The following is a 22,149-nucleotide window of genomic DNA, read 5'->3' as shown; positions in this document are numbered from 1 at the left end:
ACTGCTGGAAGCCAGTGTGGGCCAAAACACATGAAGTGTTTCAAGTCCCACCATCCCCCACTCCCACCAGCAGCCAAAACGCTCACCTTCTAGTGCCGCTGATGTACTGTTTCAAGTGTCCCCCGTCCCCCCCAGCAACAAAAGTACCTGCTGCTTGGTACGGCCTATGCACCATTTGGCCACGCCCTCCAGAAGCACTTCCCAGCATGCTCCCTGGCTGCAGATCATGAAAGCCTCAGAAAGAATCCCGTTGAAGGAGAAAGGAGAGGGGAGATATCTGAGCCCTTGCAATGGGGGGGGGGAGAGAGATTCTCATTGGGGACGCGAGGAAAAAAAGGGGCAAGCTAGGCAGCAGATAGGGGTTAGAGAATAGATATGGCTGCCGTGGAAGGGGAGAATCTGCTTAATATTCTTTTATTGTACTGGCTTCTATCCATGAAAATAAACTCCAGTATTTACCCAGAAAAATAATTTTTCCATAGATTTTCTACTGTTTTTGCTCTTCTCATAACAGGCCCTGATAAATTTCCAGGAAAAATACAAAACGAAAATGAAGGTCTCCAGATATAATCAAAAAAGTCTGTAATATGAGTTTTTGCCTCTAACACAAGCTTATTTTCAAATTCTCTTTTTGCCTGCTTTATCAAAGTTTTGCATCTAGCTTGCCAGTGCTTAGGGTTTTTCCTATTTTCTTCATTTGGGATCTTTTTTCAATTATTTGAAAGAAGTTCTTTTAGCTATAAAAGCCTCTTTTACCTATTCTTTTAACCATGCTGACAGTTTTTGTCCTTCCTTCCACCTTTTTTAATTCATGGAATCCATCTGGTCTGGGTTTCCAAGATGGTATTTTTAAACAATTTCCGTGCCTGATGCAAACTCTTAACCTTTGCAGCTGCACCTTTTAGTATTTTTCTATTTTCCTTATTTTATCAGTCTCCCATTTGAAAGTTAAATGCTAGAGTAATAGTTTTCCTTACTGTCCTCCATCCAGTTAGTAAGTAAAATTTGATTGTGTTGTGATTTCTGTTGTCAAGTGGCCCCACTACCATTATCTCTAGTGTCAAATCCTGCATTCCTGCATTGTCTAAAATAGTTCTCTCTCTCTCTCTCTCTTTGATTCATGGACCAGCAGCTTCATGAAGCAATCATTTATCTCTACTAGAAACTATTCCCCAGTCAATATTTGGGCAATTGAAATCTCCCAGTATTGCTGTGCTGCCAAATTTGTTGGCTACCCTAATTTCTGAAAGCATTTCATCCTTCTTCTGTTCATTTTGGCCAGGCAGATGGTAGTATACCCCCACCATTATATTCATTCCCATCACACATGGGGTTTTCAAAGTGCATTTAGTCTCCTGCAGGATTTGTATCCTGTTTGACTCTGTGCCATCCCTAACATATAGCTGCAACCTCCAACCATTTTGATGCATCCTATCATTGCAAGATAATTTGTGCCCTGATATTGCAATGTCCCATTAGTTCTGAGATGCCACTTATATCTACCTCTTCATTCAGTGCTGTACATTCCAACTCTCCCATTTTATTTTTGTAGACTTCTTGCATTTGCATACAGACATTTCAAGGTACATGTTTTGTGTGTATATACAACATTCCTTATAGTTGTCAGGGATAATTTGGAATCTTCTTACTCAATCTGCTTTTTACTTAAAGGTACCTGGGCTACTCTCGCCTTTATTGGAACCTCTCTGTTGGGACACTTTAACTTCCCTGGGTTTTTTTTTAGTATCTTTCGAAGATACCTCCCTCCAATCCATGCGCTGCTGAGCTGCTGTCAGCTTTCTCCCATGTGCTAGTTTAAAGCTTCTCTATCTCCTTTTAATACTTTAGCACCAGCAGTCGGCTTCCAATTTTGTTTAAGGTTAAGACCATCCTTTTGGAATAGGCTCCCTCATCCCCAAAATGTTGGCCAGTTCCTCTTCCCTCAGCATCCTCTCATCCATACACTGAGGATCCAGAGCTCTGCCTGCCTCTGAGGTCCCAGGTGTGGATCAGGGACCTTTTCTGAGAATGCTACTCTGGAGGTTCTGGATTTCAGCCTAAATGTGGCTTCCAGAACCATGCGTTGGTTCCCACAGGTACCACGACAGACAGCTCCTTGCCTATCTAGGCACATGAGATCCACCACCTTCACACCAGGCAGGCTAGTTACCAAGCAATCCTCACATCCAGCAGTGTCTGATTAAGAATACCCAGACGCCTCTGCTGTACTAGCCTGTCAGTCACCCAGCTGTACCCATACCTGAGAAGTGATATCACCAACTCTGTCGGCCATGCTAACCCTTCTGTCCTGGGCACAAGCCCTTGAAGAACCATCCTCCATGCAAGAAGATACCGCATCACCTGGAGAGCAGTTCTTGCTACAGGATCATTTCTCCTCCAAGGCAGCAGAGAGGGTGCCAGAATGCCGCTGGGATTTGACTCCTAGGTCCCTGAAGGTCCTCTTTACTTACCTCTCTGTCTGCCTCAACTCCCTCAGAGTCTCCTCCAGAGACTGAGCACCACATACTACCTCTCACCAACTGCTAGATAATCACATACACAAGAGTTAACCCAACATCCTCAATTAAGAAGAATTCTATCTCTTCTTTGGATTCCTGCCAGATACTTGTGACTTGGATTGACCGCTGTCAGAGACAGGATGCTGGGCTTGGTTGACCTTTGGTCTAACCCAACTTTGAAATTCATAGGTTCTTATGTAAGTGAACAGCCACTATTGGTCTCCATGCTTAAGCTTGGACAATCATTTTATTTATTTAGCCATTTTATATACCATCATTCCAAGCGCAGATCACAACGGTTTACATCATGACATAAGTACGATAGATAGCCAGTTTCATTCCCATACATTTTAGAGAAAGACATGTACACTGACTGAGGCGGTCAGGGGAGGGGAGATCAAAGGGGTGAGGAAGCAGGGATTAGGGAGCACGTTTTGTAAAAGGTGCTGAGGGATATAAGTGGGGGGGTTGGGAGAGGGTGTTTCAGATACATTTATATGTGCTGGGTTGGAAAGACAGTGGTAATGAGGTCTATAGATTCGTGTCGCATCCTGGTCTTGGCCCTGACTCCCAGTCCTACCTCATTTGTGGCCCGCCGCCGAATCTCTACTCCTTTTTGCCGCGAGCGGGATAAGCTCCATTCACAGCCCAAGATGGCTGCTCTTCGGCGCCCCCTAATGGCCAGCACCATAGGCAACTGCCTAGTTCACCTAATAGGTCACGCTGGCCCTGATAGTGGAGGAGTAGCCTAGTGGTTAGAGCAGTGGGCTACAAACCAGGTGACCAGCGGTCAAATCCTGCTGTCGCTCCTTGTGACCTTGGGCAAATCACTTTACCCTCCATTGCCTCAGGTACAAACTTAGATTGTAAATCCTCTGGGGATAGGGAAATACCTACAGTACCTGAATGTAATCCACTTTGTAGTGCTTACAAAAATGTGAAAAGTGGAATATAAATCTAAATTAAAAAAAATAATTCACAGCCAAAAAGAAAAGAACAGATAAATGCAGAGTCTGGAAAACAGAACTGGAAAAGCTTACACACTTCACTGCTGGGTGTGACGTGTTGATGTCAGAGGGCCTGTATGCAGAGAGACCCAACAAGGTGGCAGGGCTCATCCAGTAGAAATTGTGTAAACACTATTCCATCACGGTGCCAGAGGAGCACTGGGATCGCAGCCCTGAGAGAACCGTAGAGAAGGAAAATGTTATGATCACCGCTGGGACATTCCTATTCCAACAGATGTAAAGCTCGATACAAGACAAGCAGCCACTGCAGAAAGGATGAAAAACACAGGAACCACATTGCAAACAGAAGTGTCTATGGCAGGTAAGAAGAGAGAGAAGTTCCTCAAGTATCTACAGGTTTTTTTAAAGAAGAAAAAATGTGGCTGAAAGGTACAGAAATGTTTTGGGTGCCCATGGCCTCATTAGAAAGAGCTTCCAGGCGCACCTTGATCCGTTGCCAGGCCCTGTACCCCACCCACCCTGTGAGCTTCAGAAGGAAGCTCTGGGGCACAATGAGATCACTCTCAGCATGCCCTGGCTTACAGGTGACCTTCATTCCTGTCATGGTATGTGCAAAACATGAAGCCTGAGGGAATAAACATTATCAGCAGAGCACCATAAGACCTCTCCCACCAATGAACCCTAACTCCAGCCACAACCCCTCCAGTCCCCTGCCTACGAGAATACTCTCCCTTTCAAATCTGCATTTATTTTATTTATTTATTTATATATAATTTTTATATACCGACATTCTTGATAAAAATATCAAATCAAATCAGTTTCCATTGAAACAGAACAGTCGCAGCTGTGGCGTTACATTGAAACAAGTCGTCAAATCATTAAATAACAGGTGAATATAGAAAAAAATAATAATTATAAATAAGCATTTATAAATAAAACCATAATAACAATTTTTTGTTATTGCATAAGATCTGCGAGTGAAAAATCCCTCTCCATGCAGATTATCCCAAGCCTTATGTTAAGGGCAGTAACTGCCACTCCATGCAAATTACCCCAAGCCTTATGTTAAGGGTAGTAACTGCCACTCGTGCAAATTACTCCAAGCCTTATGTGAAGGGCAGTAACTGCCGCTCCGTGCAGGTTACCCCCATGTTTCTGTTAAGGGCAGTAACTGCCGCTCCGTGCAGGTTACCCCCATGTTTCTGTTAAGGGCAGTAACTGCCGCTCCGTGCAGGTTACCCCCATGTTTCTGTTAAGGGCAGTAACTGCCGCTCCGTGCAGGTTACCCCCATGTTTCTGTTAAGGGTAGTAACTGCTGCTCCTTGCAGGTTACCCCCATGTTTCTGTTAAGGGTAGTAACTGCTGCTCCGTGCAGATTACCCCCATGTTTCTGTTAAGGGCAGCAACTGCCGCTCTGTGCAGGTTACCCCCAAGCCTTATGTTAAGGGCAGTAATTTTAAAAATCAAAATCAAGCAACTTATGAATGGAGGTATAAAAAACAACTGTCATTAGCAAGGATAAGATGTATCTCAGTTGTGTACATGAAAGGTGTTGAAATCTGTGGTGATCCTAAATGGTATTGTGTGCAGTTTAAAATAAAAGGTTATAAAATAAAAACCAAGCAACTGTCATTTAAAACTTTCCATTCAGGTTAAAATGATCCAAACGGAAGATATGGTTGCAAGGAAAATTAAAAACCTGGAAAATAAAACAAGGTATCTCAATCTCAGAGTTCTGAACTTTCCATGTGTTAAAATTCTATCACCTCAAGAACAGTTCAAAAAATATATAATTGAGATTTTGCAGATTCCCCAAGAAGTATTGCCACCGATTTCGAATATATATTTTGCAACGTCACTGAGGAAAAAACCACCACAACAACATCAAATATCATTGGATCAACCTCTTGGAGATGATTTAACCCAGTTCCTAGAAACATCATTGGAGGAGCAAGTAGATTTTTATGGGACACTCCTAGTAACTTTCAGATTTGCCTCAGATAGAGATAATATTTTAAAAATGTTTCTCCGCAACCGCGAGAAGATGTATTTGGGGCAGAAGGTCTGGATTTATCCAGACCTTACAAAAGAAACAGAAACGTAGAAAAGATTTTCTAAATTTGAGTCAGGCAGTTAGGAATTTGGGGGGTCAAATGATTATTCAATTTCCTTGTAAGTGTCATTTGAGATTAGGAGAAAATAAATATATATTCTTTGATCCGGCCCAATTAAAACAACTGCTGGACAGTCACACAGTACCAGCCTGAAAAATCCATTCTCTAGTATTATAAGTATGAAACAAAATTCTCCCTCTTTTCTTTCTTAGAAAATTATATAGCATGTTTTGTCCTAATGATAAATATTGGATCTCCCAATTTCTTTATGCTATTGTTATTAAGGGGAGTATTATTATTTCCTAAATTAGTTTCTATATATATCATATGCTGTAAAAAAAAATTTATTTTTTTTTTCTTCTTTTTTTTTTTGCCTATGGTAATTGTGAATGAGACAGCTTGATATTGTATTTGTGTGAAATATAAATCCCTATGTTTGTAACATTAATGAAAAAAAATTCAGAAATAAAGAATTAAAAAAAAACAAAAAACTTTCCATAATTTGTTTAAAATCTGCTGGTTGTCAGTTTCATGGTTTTAGTATTGAAAAAGGTAACTACCCGTCCTACCCACTCCTGATTTTATAAACGTCTATCCTGCCCCTCTCAGCCGTCTCTTCTCCAAACTGAAGAGACCTCGCCTGCGTAGCCTCTCATCAGAGGAGAGGCGCTTCACCCCCTTTATCTAAATCTCTCCCCTTCATCACCATTTCTTCCCTCTCACACCCGGATCTCTCCCCTCCTTCTCCACCTCTCCTTCCGGTTGCCCCTGTCCCAAAGCTTCACCTCCCTAACTCTCCCCTGCTCCGTCTCCCTCTCACTAGGGTTATGAACCAGGCGTGGCTTGTAGGGATCCTGACAGCGCTTGACCAGGTCCTGTAATGGAGCAGGTGGTGAATAATCTGCTGCTGCCAGCTTGACTGGATCTCTCCTGCCTGCTGCTAACTTCTGGGACATCATTGGAAACCACTACTAGTTCAGGGTGCGCCACTACCACCTGTACAAGTCCGATCCACGGGGGAGCTGCGTCCGATCTCAGGAGGTTAATCGGAGCTGGCAGCAGGCACAGTTTCTGGTCAGGGCTGGAGGTTAATCGGAGCTGGCAGCAGGCACGGTTTCTGGTCAGGGCTGGAGGTTAATCACGAGGTTAATCGGAGCTGGCAGCAGGCACAGTTTCTGGTCAGGGCTGGAGGTTAATCGGAGCTGGCAGCAGGCACAGTTTCTGGTCAGGGCTGGAGGTTAATCGGAGCTGGCAGCAGGCACAGTTTCTGGTCAGGGCTGGAGGTTAATCGGAGCTGGCAGCAGGCACGGTTTCTGGTCAGGGCTGGAGGTTAATCACGAGGTTAATCGGAGCTGACAGCAGGCACGGTTTCTGGTCAGGGCTGGAGGTTAATCACGAGGTTAATCGGAGCTGGCAGCAGGCACGGTTTCTGGTCAGGGCTGGAGGTTAATCACGAGGTTAATCGGAGCTGGCAGCAGGCACGGTTTCTGGTCAGGGCTGGAGGTTAATCACGAGGTTAATCGGAGCTGGCAGCAGGCACGGTTTCTGGTCAGGGCTGGAGGTTAATCGGAGCTGGCAGCAGGCACGGTTTCTGGTCAGGGCTGGAGGTTAATCGGAGCTGGCAGCAGGCACGGTTTCTGGTCAGGGCTGGAGGTTAATCACGAGGTTAATCGGAGCTGGCAGCAGGCACGGTTTCTGGTCAGGGCTGGAGGTTAATCACGAGGTTAATCGGAGCTGGCAGCAGGCACGGTTTCTGGTCAGGGCTGGAGGTTAATCGGAGCTGGCAGCAGGCACGGTTTCTGGTCAGGGCTGGAGGTTAATCGGAGCTGGCAGCAGGCACGGTTTCTGGTCAGGGCTGGAGCAGTCTAACAGACTCTGCAGCAGCCTCCCTGAGCGGGCAGGGAAAGAGGTTCCAGCCGCAGGAGTCAGTTTGTACGGATAATTTATTTGTGTAGTTTCTCTTCTCCTGTTTACTCTTGTTGCTGGGTGATCTGCTTAGGTATATGTATCACTGTAGGTGGAATATTTCAAAATAAATATGGTCACCAGGTACTGACTCTTTGAAAGAGGAGATTGTGTAGCCTAGGGGCATTAAGACCCTGCCCGGGAGTGGGGTGAATAACTGGACCTTTAGCCTTCAGCTGCCTCCTGCAGCACTAACTTTATTTCTGAGGTATAAAACCCCTTAGAGGTCTCCAACACACAACAGATACAGAGTTTGACCAGCTGATTCCCAGGGGCAGCCTCACACGAGACGCGCCTCAGTGTGTTGCACTAGGGATAGGGATGGAGGAAGTGGTGAAAGCAGCCTTCTCCCGCTGACCGTCCTTGTGACCCTGGGTAAGTCACTGTATCTCCTGCTGCCTCAGCTATCCAGTTAGATTGGAAGCCCTTATGGGAAGGAACTTATCATATCTGAAACTACATTGTAGATTACCTTGAGATAAGAGTGAGAAGCCTCTCCTATCACAAGGGAATATTATGGAGCAGCACCAGGGGCTGTTGCACAAACGCTGCATTCACCCCCGAGCTGGCTGAGCTGCTGTTCTTGTCTAATGATATTAAGGCAGATTAAAAGCCTAAAGCTTGTTAAATCTGCAAGTTCCTTATTGTCCAAGTTCTTTATTATTATTCTGTTTTCATTGTAAGCTGCCCAAGAGGCATCAGTTTGATTTCACTGTAAACCGGTGCGATATGTATATTATACAGGAACATCGGTATATAAAAATAAAAAATAATAAATAAATAAATGGGAATTGTGCCTTATTGCAGCCCCCCCCCCCCCCCCCTCCGCTGAGCCCAGGGATTCCTTCAGAGCTACCCTGGGTCTGTGCTCGTTCCTTGACCTGTTGGTCACCCTGCATTATTCTGTTTTTATGAGTTTGTAATTGTTTTGCCATGGCCTATAGTAGTTATGTGTTTGGCTTTTTTTGTGTGTGTGTGTAACTCGCTGGGGGCGAGGCAGCAGAGGGTGCTAAACAAATAAAATAACCTCGGTTACAGCTGCTTTCAGCACTCTGGGAATGCATTAGCAAGCGCTGCCTGGCAGCTCCCCTGTGCGCTTCAAAGGCGACTGCCGCAGAAAAGCAAAACAGGCCCGGAGCCAGCCCCCGGCAATGATTTACTGAGCTGGAGGGGGAGCCCTGACCTCAGCATGATCGCCCCTGCCCAGGAGGCTCCGGCATCCAGTCCTGCACCGGAGTAAGGTAAGGCAGCAGCAGCAGCAGAGCTGAGGCAGGGGGGCTGCGTGCAGGCTGCGCGGGGTCCCAGACGTTTGCAGCTGGCAACCCACCCAGGGGGCGCGCTGTTCTCGTCTGGGAACCCTGGAGGCCCTCCCCTACTTGTACCCCCCGAGGAGGGAAGAGCAGACCTGGAGGCACGGCTGAGACGATACGTGCAAGCATCTCTTACAAGAGTAAGTTAGAAATGATGGTCCAGCCAGTCTGCCCTGCCAGCTTCTTATTGTAGTATCTGCCGCACTGTGCCGCTTACCCCATGTGTCTCTTTTGGGCAGCAACTGCTGGGCTGTGCACTTACCCTCAGGTCTTATGATAAGCATAGAAAATGTACTGCCTGCAATATTTTTACTGGGTGATGAGTGAGCCTTCTTGAAAATTCAGACAGCGCTGTTTGACAAGCTGAAATCCAGAGCCTCCAGGGTGGCCTTCTCTGAAATGCTCCCTGTTCCACGCGCAGGTCCCCAGAGGCAGGTGGAGATCCGGAGTCTCAATGCGTGGATGAGACGATGGTGCAGGGAAGAGGGATTCAGTTTTGTAAGGAACTGGGGAAACTTTTGGGGAAAGGGGGGACTTTTCCGAAGGGATGGGCTCCACCTTAACCAGGGTGGAACAAGGCTGCTGGCGCTAACCTTTAAAAAGGAGATAGAGCAGCTTTTAAACTAGAACAAGGGGGAAAGCCGACAGTCACTCAGCAGCGCATGGTTCGGAGGGATGTATCTTTGAAGGACACTAATGAAACAAGAGAGTTAGGGCATCCCAACAGAGAGGTTCCAATAAAAGCAAACATGGTCCATGTGCCTATAAGTAAAAATCACCTGAGCTAAAGAATCCCAAATTATCCCTAACAACTGAAAAGCAGGTTGTTAATACAAACAAAAAACACACTTTGAACTGTCTGTATGCCAATGCCAGAAGTCTAAGAAGTAAGATGGGAGAGTTAGAGTGTATGGCAGCAAATGATGAGATTGACATAATTGGCATCACAGAGACCTGGTGGAAGGAGGATAACCAATGGGACAGTGCTATATCAGGGTACAAATTATATCACAATGATAGGGAGGATCAACTTGGTGGGGGTGTGGCATTTTATGTCTGGGAGGGTATAGAGTCCAACAGGATAAAGATCATACAAGAGAGTAAATGCTCAGTAGAATCTATATGGGTAGAAATCCCATGTTGGTTGGGTAAGAGTATAGTGATAGGAGTATACTACCGTCCACCTGGCCAAAATGGTCAGACAGATGATGAAATGCTAAGAGAAATTAGGGAAGCAAATCAATTTGGCAGGGCAGTAATAATGGGAGATTTCAATTACCCCAATATTGACTGGGTAAATGTATCATGAGGACATGCTAGAGATGTAAAGTTCCTGGATGTAATAAATGACTGCTTCATGGAGCAATTGATTCAGGAACCAACAAGAGAGGGAGCTATTTTAGATTTAATTCTCTGTGGAACACAGGATTTGGTGAGAGAGGTAATGGTGGTGGGGCCACTTGGCAATAGTGATCGTAACATGATCAAATTTGAACTAATGACTGGAAAGGGAATAATATGTAAATCTGCAGCTCTAACACTAAACTTTCAAAAGGGAAACTTTGATAAAATGAGGAAAATAGAAAAAAAACTGAAAGGTGCAGCTGCAAAGGTTAAAAGTGTTCAACAGGCATGGACATTGTTTAAAAATACAATCTTAAAAGTGCAGTTCAGATGTATTCCACACATTAAGAAAGCTGGAAAGAAGGCAAAATGATTATCGGCATGGTTAAAAGGGGAGGTGAAAAAAAATCCTTAAAAAATTGGAAGAAAGATCCATCTGAAGAAAATAGGATAAAACATAAGCATTGTCAAGTAAAGTGTAAAACATTGATAAGGCAGGCAAAGAGAGAATTTGAAATGAAATTGGCCAAGAAACAAAAACTCAAAATTTTAAAATATATCTGAAGCAAGAAACCTGTGAGGGTGTTGGTTGGACCCTTAGATGACAGAGGGGTTAAAGGGGCTCTTAGGGAAGATAAGGCCATTGCAGAAAGACTAAATGAATGCTTTGCTTCTGTGTTTTCTAATGAGGATATTGGGGAGATACCAGTTCCGGAGATGGTTTTCAGGGGTAATGAGTCAGATTAACTGAACCAAATCACTGTGAACCTGGAAGATGTAGTAGGCCATATTGACAAACTAAAGAGTAGCAAATCACCTGGACCGGATGGTATGCATCGTAGTGTGCTGAAGGAACTAAAAAATGAAATTTCAACTTATTAGTTAAAATGTGTAACCTATCATTAAAATCATCCATTGTACCTGAAGATTGGAGGGTGGCCAATGTAATGTTAAAAAACAGAGAAATAAGAGTTCCCTCCTGACCGGAAAGCATGAATTCAGAAGCGTTACTGATAACTTGGGGATCAATGCAGAACTGTTCCCCCCCCCCCCCCCCCCCCGAAAGGCTGTCAGGTGCCATGGCCGGGAGTCTCCTCCTTGAAATTCGACATTAGGGATTTGCCAGACTTTTTGGGATGGGCAGAAAATTCAAGATAACAAATTGCCAGAGGGGGAGATACTGCTAAGTGCGATGGACATTAAACCTTTCCTTATCAGGGAAATGGGACAGACCCCAACATCTCACCTGCAACAGAAAAGAACAGAGGAGAGACAGCAGAGTGAAAGAGGAAGATGGGAGAGGCAGCTTGGAGGGCCTGAGAGAGAGAGGAGGCTGGGACAGCAGAGAGGGAGGAAGGGAGCAGAGGGCAAGGAGAGACCTGGAACTGGAAGTAAGGCAGTGCGATTTCCCTCCCAGCCCCGGGATATGCAGGCTGCATGCACGCCTCTCTCATGCATGCTCCTCTCTCATGCATGCACGCCTCTCTCATGCATGCTCGTGTCTGTGGCCCCCGAGGACTGACGGGGAAAGTGTTGAGTACACCTGAGCCGCAGAGAGCGAGCTGGCCGGCGGGGGAGCCAGTGAATCGGCACTGATGCTGTGTTAGGGCGGTCTCCTGTGTTTCCTGGGCTTTAGGTTTTGCAGTTTCTCTCAGGCATCGTTGGCTGCTCCCTTCAGCACTCTGACAGCCACAGGAGTGGTTCTGCAGTGCACGGGCAGTGGATGGGGCTGTGGCATGACCACGTGCGCAGAACGTTTGGGCTGTGCTCTTTACTGAAATATACAGAGGGGTGGGCTACCAAGTTGCCCTCTGTCTGGAGGTGGCACTGTTGGGTTATTGGGGGCCGCACTAAAGCAAGTGGTTTCACGGATGCTGTTAGCAGCCAGAGTCACGGTGCCGCTTACCAGTTGGCGTGCACAGCTTTATGAAAATAATCCTTACTGGGAAACCAAGCACTGGTGCCATCTACAATGCCATTCGGCAAGAACGCTGGTCGTATTATTTGTTTCTTAGCGGGGGATGTAACTGTTGTGGGCAGCGTATTCCTAAAGGTTATAGATGTTTAGTTTGATACCGGATGTCAGGCACCTTTCTGTCTTATTCAAAATTTAAGAGTAAATAAAAAAAAAAAAAAAGAAAGTGGATTAGGATTTATCAGATCTAACCCGGGCCAAAGTCTGCCCAGAATGAGCAGGTTAGATGCAAGGCACCTGGCGCTGGTTCTGCCCTTTTGAAATTAAATAACATTTGGACATCTGGCAGTCTCTCACTGGTTAAGTCATTAACACCCAGGGGTGGCGTTTGGCTGAGCTGTGACAGTGGCTGCTGGTTCATGGCTCTGTATAATGAAGCCTTGGTTTGCCCTTAGGAAAGGATACAAACAGGATCTGACACTTACAGGGGGAGGGGGAGGGGGAGGGAGCTTCTTAGTGTTTGGGTACTTGCCAGGTTCCTGTGGCCTGGTTTTGGCCTCTGTTGGAAACAGGATGCTGGGCTTGATGGACCCTTGGTCTGACCCAGTATGGCAATTTCTTATGTTCTTACAGCTTTTTACAGCCAATTTCACTGAAGCTGTTTCCTGGGGGCAGATGGACCAGGGGAGGTAACACAGGTGCAGGCCTTGATTAGCCAATAGGAGCACTAGGCCTGTGCCTAGGGGGGGGGGGGGGGCAGCAGAAAATCAGTTGCCTCCCAGTTCTGCTGAATCTCACTCAGCAGAGAAGGTCCTGCTTCCTGCTTCCCGCTCAAGCCCTCCCCTCCCAGTGCAGAGATCAGGGAGGAAGGGATCCTACACCCTTGCACTGACCATGAGCTCCAGAGGAGAGGGGGGGTGGATCCGGCTAGGGAGGAGCCTCAGATTACTGGAGGGAGACGAAGGAATCATGGGGGAGGGGGGTGGGCAGCAAAAAAGCTAGCACCGGCCCTGTCCCCCTCCTCTCCTGTGCAGGGAACCGGAGGAGGGTGGTGAGGTGAGGCCGCAGAGCCCAGTAGGGAGGCAAGGAAAGTCGCTCTGCTCCCCAGTCGTGCCCCCCCCCCCTCCCCCTGTGAGCCTGGGGCAGAGTGAGCAGCTGTGCCTGAGCCCTTCTGCCCTGCTGTCTCTTGTCAGAAGAGGGAGAGACAGTGCCTGGGGGCAGCAGATTTTAAATCCCTCGTTGCACAGGAGCCAGTATTGCATAAACCCGTGCACCTCTGCTGGCGCTCATCCCAGATCTGCAAGCCAGATGAAGTCACAGGAGGGCAGGGTGCTGGGGCCCGAGCTGCAGAGAGGAGAGCAGTGCATCTTCCACTGCATAACAGGGATGGGGTCCCCATGCAAGAGGCTTTCTCCTGGCCTGGAGCTACGGCGTCTGGCCCCCTCTCCCCCGGGGCAGGTGCACGCCTCATGAGAAAGGGGGGTCCTGCTAATCCGTGGCAGGATGAGCGCGCTGGAATCTTACCCCATAATCCCCCCAGTGCTCGCCGAGACCTGACCTGATTCGTGCGCTCACAATCTGGCGAGAATAGCAGCCCCACCGGCTAGGAAGGGCAGCTCTGTCACCCTCATGCTGCTGTAGCTAGAACTTGTCCCGGTACCTTTCCGGATCACTGATTCTCTCTGTCACTTTATCCCCCTGAGCCTCAGTTTGCACAAATACACGTCAGGTAAAAACGGAATAGCTATCTTTTTCCTTCTCTGTTCAGGACTATCTCATGCAGCTCAGGTGCTGACAGTAGATATTAGCGTTTGCACCCTAGCGATGGCTGCATTGCCCGAGCTCAGGAAGTGCTTTGTAACCATGTTTGCACGGAAGAAGTTTTATAAATGCACATTGTTTCAATGCCTGGAACTGAGATGCCCTCTTTGCACTTTGCTTCTACAGGAAGTGGACCGGCCTCGCTCAGCATGGCAGACAAGCCTCTCCCCTTGTCCCAGGAGGCCCTCATCCAATTCAACCAGGCTGTGGCGGCGGAGGGCGCCCGGGCTCGCCCCAGGGCGGAGTCCTTCTCTGTCCGTCGCAGCTCTCAGTCCCTGGAGACGCCGCCACGGCCCCTCATGCGCCTGAGGAGCATGGATAGCAAGGCTCTGGGCCCGTCCCGGCAGAGTTCTGTCACGGGCACCCTGAACGCGCCTTTCCCCCGCAGAAACTCCGTGTCCATAGCAGCCGGCAAGCGCCTGTCCATGGGCCCCTGGCTGCACTGCGGCAGGGTCAGCTTCTCCGGCCTGCCGCTCTACCAGCCCATCAAGGAAACCCAGTACGAGAACACCTACCGGCTGGCCCCGGAGGAGGCCTGCAGGTTCAACGCCAGCGGCGTGCGGCGCGCCCTGGAGTCCGTGCTGACGAGCCGCCTGTGGGACGCCGCCTACAGCCCGGTCACCACGGGGCAGCTGGCCCAGAGCCTCACCGACCTTATTCGCAGCAAGGTGAAGGAGCTGATGCCACCCCGCTACAAGCTGGTCTGCCATGTGGTTGTGGGACAGATGGGCAACCAAGGCTTGACGGTAGCTAGCCGCTGCCTTTGGGATCACGAGAACGACAACTTTGCCTCGGTTACGTACAGCAACGCGTCGCTCTTCGCAGTCGCCACTGTCCACGGTTTGTACTTCCAATAGGGCCTACTACCGGCTGCCACCGAACCTGTCCCCAAACGGCGAAAGCAGACCGGATTCGCCCAGAAACGCACGTGTGCCGAATATGTGCCCCTCTGGAGGGACAGAACTACCTCCAGCAACAAACGTGTCCAATAGGGTCCAGCCCCTCCCCCCCAACCACCACCATGGCCTCTTCCGTGGGAACAGGGGAGGGCGTTTCCCTCCAAAGATCCAGCATTTGGACGCCTCGGTGGCTTTAAGGAGAGGAGAAGCCCATCTAAGTTGCCTCCTTAGAGGTGCAAGGAGTCATGGACCACGTGAGGACGACATTAGGGGCATGGGCCCCATGGGCATGTACCCAGTGACCCTCAAAACCCCCTTGGCAGCTCCTCTTACTCCTATCCCCTCCCCCCATGGACTTACCTGGGAACTCTCTGGATTTGGCCCGGAGACTCTGGAATTCTAAAACGAATTGCTGGGTCTCCGGGCCAACACCCAAAACCTACAGGCGCCCTGCTGCAGAAAGCCAGAAGAGAAAGGGTCGGAAGGAGCGTCAGTACCTGTGCCCCTGGAAGCAAAAAAAGACGAGCAGGAGCATCGCGGGAAAGTGAAGGCGCAGGAGGAGGAGCAACAGTGTCGGGCCGCACACCAAAAATAAAACAAGGGCAGAGTAGGCCAACGCTACTGGAGGAGGAAGTGGAACACATGTCCTGTGAGCCTGAGGAAAGAGGAGGCTCCAGTGGCTAATGAGAATGGAGGAGAGAAGAGACAGTAAGAGTGCATGTGTGTGTGTGTGTGTGTGTGGAAGAAGGAGAGAAGTGTATATGTGTGTGTATGCATGTAGTGGTGGGTGTGGAAAAGGGAGAGGACTAAGTGTGTGTGTGTGTGAGACTGCATGTATATGTATGGAAGAGGGAGAGAAGTGTGTGTGTGTGTGTGTAAGAGAGAGAGTGCATGTATATGTATGGAAGAGAGAGAGTGCATGTATATGTATGGAAGAGGGAGAGAAGTGTATATGTATGTGTGAAAAGGGAAAGGACTGAGTGTGTGTGTGTGTGTGAGAGAATGCATGTATATGTATGGAAGAGGGAGAGAAGTGTATATGTGTGTGTGTGGAAAAGGGAGAGGGCTGAGTGTGTGAGAGTGCATGTATGTGTGTGGAAGAGGGTGAGAAGTGAGAACATGTGTGTATGGAACAAGGAGAGAATGAATGTGCATGTGTGTGGACAAGGGAGAGAAGTGAGTGTGTACATGTGGAAAACAGGAGTGAGTGCATGTATGTGTGTGGAAGAAGGAGAGAAGTGAGTACATGTGTGTGTGGAAGAAGGAGAGAATGAATGTGCATGTGTGTGTGGACAAGGGAGAGAAGTGAGTGTGTACATGTGGAAAACAGAGGAGTAAGTGCATGTATGTGTGTGTGGAAAAGGGAGAGGGCTGAGTGTGTGTGGGAGAGAGTGCATGTATATGTATGGAAGAGGGCAAGAAGTATATATGTGTGTGTGGAAAAGGGAGAGGACTGAGTGTGTGTGGGAGAGAGTGCATGTATATGTATGGAAGAGGGCAAGAAGTATATGTGTGTGTGTGTGGAAAAGGGAGAGGGCTGAGTGTGTGTGGGAGAGAATGCATGTATATGTATGAAAGAGGGCAAGAAGTATATATGTGTGTGTGGAAAAGGGAGAGGGCTGAGTGTGTGAGAGTGTATGTGTGTGTGTGGAAGAGGGTGAGAAGTGAGTACATGTGTGTGTGTGGAAGGAGAGAAGTGAGTGTGCACGTGTGTGTGGACAAGGGAGAGAAGTGAGTGAGCAGGTAGGTGAGGGAGTGCCATTGTGTGAGAGAAAGCTTCTGCAACAACTTCAGGGTGACAGGAAATCAAACGTTCCCAGCTATGCCCATGGACCCTTTCTGAGTCCTCTCCCTCCCTCCTCTTGTAGCAGTAAATCCCAGCTCTGCCCATGGACCCTTTCTGAGTCCTCTCCCTCCCTCCCCTTCCCTGGTAGCAGTAAATCCCAGCTCTGCCCATGGATCCTTTCTGAGTCCTCTCCCTCCCTCCCCTTCCCTGGTAGCAGTAAATCCCATCTTCAGGTGGTGGCCAGAGCAGCAGCCTGTGAGCCCCCCCCCATGCACTTCCACCTCGGGGCCTGCAGCTGCCGCCCCCCGAGGATCTGTACCAGCCCTGATTTCGGCTCCCAGCTCCAGGGCCTCATCCCATCCCATTCCTTGTGCTGAACGCGTGCCACGGCCCTACCTCCACCTCTCTTCCCGCAGCCCCCGCTGTGCCTCACACACTTGTACAATGTAATCTGCTCTGCATTGCCCAGAAGGTGGACGTTTAGATAATAAAGAGATTTTTCACTCCGCTCAGCGTCTTCCAGCTGTTGCAGCCTCCTGCTGAGGATCTGGCCTGCAGCTCAGTGAATAAGATCTCGCAGGCAGACACCACAAGACCTTCACATTCAGCCTGCTATGAGTCTGCCCTGATTTTAAGTTCAAACCTTTCTATTAGACTTTAAACAAGACAACACAGGGGCGAGGCACACGGTGTTCCTTCTGCACGCCCTGCCCAAAATATTACAAAGAGCCATTAACACTTTCAACAGTTATCTCCCACATTCCCAACATTTTTATTACAGGCTCGTTAAACCTCCCTCATATTCTAAAACTCATTAAGCACATTGCTTCCTGTGTGTGTGGCTGAGGGCATCCACCGGCCCCAGATACTCAAAAGCTTCTCTCTTTTTAAATGAACCATATTGACCAATATATTTTGAGTTTGCCCTCATTCTGTCCCTCCCAGCTGTAGCTAGGACCCTCTGAAATGCATCTGCCATGTTAGCATGTGTGTGCAGGTAAGCCACGGGGGTCCTGCCCTCTGAAGCAGGCCGTAGGTCACCTGCTGCCCAGTAAGAACATAAGAAATGTCCAGGCCTCCCAGGATTCTGTTCAGGTCACCGGCGAGCCCAGCAGATCCCGAAGGAAAGTCCCTTTCACGGCCTGGATGGAAAGGAGGCAGCCTTGGAATGAGGACCTCGTGCGCCGGTGGCCGGCGTAGAACGGGGAGGGCACCAGGCCTGCATTTTAATGCTCAGCTTTTCATCATCCGTCTTGAGCAGCTGCTGCAAAGGAAATCTCCACCTGCAGGAAGGAATAATTAGCTGCATTTGGTGGAGGTTATAACCACTTTGTAAATTACCCTATGCAAATTAGCACTGCCCAGAAACCACCAGTGCTTTGTTACTGAGGAAATAAATGGAAGAGGTGGGGGTGAGCCCAGGCCTCCCTACAGTGGCGGATTTTGGTTCTCATTGAGGGTGCTTCTGATTGCTTTAGTTTTGTGTCACGGCACCAGCCACAACCTTCCCCAGCACTATCCCGCCAGCTGCACAAGGGCCGCCCTTTAGTTGTTTTAGGGATTTGATGAGAATGAAGCCGGGACTGGAGCCCTTTTGAAATGAATTCAGCTGGAGGAAGTTTCCAGAAGACAGAGGCAGACAAAAAAAAAAGAAGTTAGATAAAGCACTGGGACTGTCCCTTCCACCACGGGCCAGTGACTCTCCAGGGCACGTGATCTTTCTATGAAGCGTGGGTAGTTCTTCGTTTTCCTATAGAGCAGATCCAAGCACCTAAGCATGTTATACACACACACCTCGCTCTGGATAAGCTGCCGGTCCTCTGCAACTCAGCAAAGAGCACACAGGAATTTGAGAAGGTGGTTAAAGGCTGTTGCCCACCTTTGCAGCTGATATTTTTATATCAAAAGGATAAGGGACATTTTCACACTAAAAATCAATCCAGGATTTACCTAAAATCTGGAGGAGATGTTCGGGGCATAGCAACCAAGTCCGGGCCAGCAGCACCCATGCTGCTTTGGAGGAGCAGACTCACCTGGAATCAGCGCGCCTCCTTGCTGTAGCTAGGATCTGCTCTCCAGGTGATGCAGCATCTTCTCACACCGTGGACGGGGCACCCAGGGCATGTGGCCAGGAGGGAAGGGTTAGGTCATCCGTCATGGTGTGGGATTTGATCGTTAGGAAGGTAGATAGCTGAGTGGCTGCTGGACATGAGGCTCGCTTGGTAACTTGGCAGGTCTAGGCAGGATTTTAGACCATGGTGGGGAGGTAGCTGTCGAGAACATGTAGGCACTGATACAGGAAGATTTGGGAGGGAGGTTCTGAAAGCCAAATGTAAGCTTTTAGGTAGAAAGCTGAAGTCCAGAACATCCAAGGTAGCATTTTCTGAAATGGCCCGGTCCACGTGCAGGGCCCCAGAGTCTCAATGCATGAATGAAATGCAGGGGATGGGCACCACCATACCCAGAGGGGAGCCAGACTGTGACACTAACCTTTGAAATGGAGATAGAACATGGAGGAAAGCAGAGGTCATGGTTCAGATGGAGGTATCTTCTTTCAAAGGATATTAAAAGAAAAGTCAGAACATCCTGATAGAGAGGTTCCAATATATTCCAGGTACAAAACCAGGGTTCCAATCCCACTGCTGCTCCTTGTGACCTTGGGCATGTCAGTTTACCCTCTGTTGGCTGGAGGTACAAACGTCAATTGTGTGCCCTCTGGGGACAGGGCAATACCTCCAATACCCTAAATGTAATCCACTTTGAAGTGTTGAAAAGCAGACTATAAATAAAGGTTTCAAATTATCCCTGTTAACTGCTAGGAAAGTTGTATACACAAATAAAAGATAGACCGTGAAATGTCTGTATGCTAATGCCTGAAGTCTAAGAAGCAAGACAGAATGTATAGCACTGGATGAAGTAGATAGAACTGGTATTTCAGAGACCTACTGGGAGGAGGATAAACTATGGGTCAGTGCAATACCAGGGTCCAAATTATATCACAATGAGAGAGGCTCAACTTGATGGGAGGGTGATGCTTTGATATTAATGATCAAGACCTATGAACCCAGTGCAAAATACAATGAGTACAATACAATGGGAATTTCACTCTAAATGCTGTTTTAGAGTGAAATTCCCATTATGTTAGGGATGGCAAAGAGTCCAACAGGATAAAGATACTGCAGGAGAGTAAATATAGAGCAGAATCTTTATTGGTACAATATCCATGTCTGATGGAGAAGAGTATAGTGGTGGGGGTAAACTACTATCTACCTGGCCAAAATGAACAGACAGACAATGAAATGCTAAGAGAAACTAGGGAAGCTAACAAATTTGGTAGCACGGTAATAATGGGAGATTTCAATTAGCTCAATATTGAATGGGTAAATGTTTCATCAGGACATGCTAGAGGTAAAGTTTCTACATGAAAAATGCTTCATGGAGTTTCTGGTCTGGGAATAGATGAGAGGGGGAGCCATTTTAGATTTAATTCTTAGTGGAACACAGGATTTGGTGTGAGGTAACAGTGATAATGCAATCAATTGCAGTTAATTAGGAGGACACTAAGTAAATCTTCTGCTCTAGCATTTAACTTTCAAAAGGAACCTGATAAATTAAGGAAAATAGTTACAGAAAGATCCTAAAAAGTGCAGCTACAAAAGGTTAAGAGTTTATATCAGTCATGGATATTAAAAATACCATCTTGGAAACCCAAACTAGAAGTATTCCATGCTCTAGAAAAAGAGGAAGGTCAACCGAACAGCATGGTTAAAAGGTGATGTGAAAAGCTACTGGTATTTTAGCCAAAAGAACTTTTCAAAAATTGGAAAAAAAATCTGAAGAAAATAGGAAAAAGCATAAACATTTACAAGGTAGGCAAAACATTTGAAAATAAACTGGCCATAGAGGCAAAAATCTCAAAACCTTTTAAAAAATCTTTGAAGCAGGAAGTCTGTGAGGGAATCTGTTGGATTCTTAGATGAGCGAGGGGTTAAAGGGGCACCTAGGGAGGACGAAGCATAGCAGAAAGACTAGATGAATTCTTTGCTTTGGTGTTTACTGAAGAGGATATGTTGGGGAGATATCCATGCTGGAAATGAAGCAAATCACAAACCTGGGTTTGTGATAGGATAAGTTGGGCATTTTTGGTTTTCCAGGAAGATACCCATTCTAGAAGTGATATTGAAAAAAAAGAATTCAGAGGAACTAAAAAAATCTCATTGAAACACTGGAAAATGTACTAGAGCAAATAAAACTAAAGAGTAGCTAATCACCTGGACCAGATAGTTTACTCCCCAGAATTCTGAAAGAACTAAAATATGAAAGTACATATGTATTACTAGTAATTTGTAATCTATTATTAAAATTGTCTGTTGTACCTGAACATTGGAGGGTGGCCAATGTGATGCTGATCTTTAAAGAGGACTCCAGGAGTGACCGGCGAAACTAGAGAGCAAGGAGCCAGACTTCAATGCTGGGAAATTGTGGAAACTATTCTAAAGCACAAAAATCAGTGCATATAGGAAGATGTGATTTAATGGGACACAAGACAAGTCTTGCCTCACAAATCTACATTTTTTTGAAAGGTTGAATGAGCATGTGGACAAAGGTGAACCAGTGAATATAATGTATTTGGATTTTCAGAAGGCGTTTGGCAACATCCGTCATAAGACTCCTGAGAAAACTAAAAAGTCATGGGATAGGAGGCGATGTCTTAATATGGATTGTGAACTGGTTAAAAAAAAGACAGGAAACAGGATTAAATGGTCAGTTTTCTCAATGGAGAAAGGAAAACAATGGAGTGCTGTACTGCGATTGGTTCTAATATATTTATAAGTGATCTGGAAAGGGAAATAAGTGAGGTGATCTGATTTACAGACAAACTTATTCTGAGTTTTTAAATCACAATTGGATTGTGATAAATTGCAGGAGGCCCTTGTGAGACTGAAGATTGGGCATCCAAATGGCAGATGGCATTTAATGTGGATAAGTGCAAGGTGATGCATATAGGGAAAAATAACCCTGGCTGTAGTTACACAATCTTAGGTTCTATCTTAGGCGTTACCACCCAGGAAAGAGATCTAGGAGTCAGTGGATAATATATTGAAATAGTCTTAGTGTGCTGTGCCAGTCAAAAAAAAGCAAAGGAAGTGTTAGGCATTAGAAAAGGGATAAATAATAAAACTGAGAATGTCATACTGCCTCTATCGCTCTATGTGAGGCTGCACTTGCCATACTATTTTCAATTCTGGTCACCGCATCAAAAAAAAAAAAAAAAAATGTACTGGAGAAGGTATACAGTGCAGGGATGTAACAGCTCCCCTATGAGGAAAGGCTGAAGAGGTTAGGGCTGTTCAGCTTGGAGAAGAGACGGCTGAGGGGGGATATGATAGAGGTCTAGAACAATTAAATGTGAATTGGTTATTTACTCTTTTTGATAATAGAAAGACTAGAGGGCACTCCATGAAGTTAGCAAGTAGCACATTTAAGACTAATCTGAGAAAGCTCTTT

The 22,149-nt window shown here is 47.0% G+C and overlaps 1 protein-coding gene and 1 long non-coding RNA gene across 3 annotated transcripts; both read left to right on the top strand.

The window, feature by feature from the left end:
* The first annotated feature begins 6,917 nt into the window (after positions 1–6,917).
* LOC115100393 lies at positions 6,918–7,483 on the top strand. The gene is made up of 3 exons (XR_003859049.1): positions 6,918–6,942; positions 7,163–7,208; positions 7,255–7,483. It is a non-coding gene; the product is annotated as an uncharacterized LOC115100393 (long non-coding RNA).
* Positions 7,484–8,631: 1,148 nt separating this feature from the next.
* TCTEX1D4 (Tctex1 domain containing 4) lies at positions 8,632–15,656 on the top strand. 2 transcript variants are annotated; one of them, XM_029618319.1, is made up of 2 exons: positions 8,632–8,807; positions 14,083–15,656. In XM_029618319.1, the coding sequence occupies exon 2, from the start codon at positions 14,106–14,108 to the stop codon at positions 14,811–14,813; it is 708 nt and encodes a 235-aa protein (XP_029474179.1). In that variant the 5' UTR covers positions 8,632–8,807; positions 14,083–14,105; the 3' UTR covers positions 14,814–15,656. The 2 variants fall into 2 exon arrangements, with proteins under 2 accessions (XP_029474179.1, XP_029474178.1); XM_029618318.1 differs by having other exon boundaries at positions 8,802–9,016.
* Positions 15,657–22,149: the final 6,493 nt, after the last annotated feature.

This window comes from Rhinatrema bivittatum, chromosome 10 (assembly GCF_901001135.1).
Source record: "Rhinatrema bivittatum chromosome 10, aRhiBiv1.1, whole genome shotgun sequence".
Taxonomy (NCBI): domain Eukaryota; kingdom Metazoa; phylum Chordata; class Amphibia; order Gymnophiona; family Rhinatrematidae; genus Rhinatrema; species Rhinatrema bivittatum.
Note: the sequence above shows the minus strand (reverse complement) of the source record. Positions and strands in the feature narration are given on the sequence as shown.

Excerpts from the sequence above, each read along its gene's own strand:
- TCTEX1D4 (XM_029618319.1), top strand. The coding sequence starts at position 14,106 with ATGGCAGACAAGCCTCTCCCCTTGTCCCAGGAGGCCCTCATCCAATTC.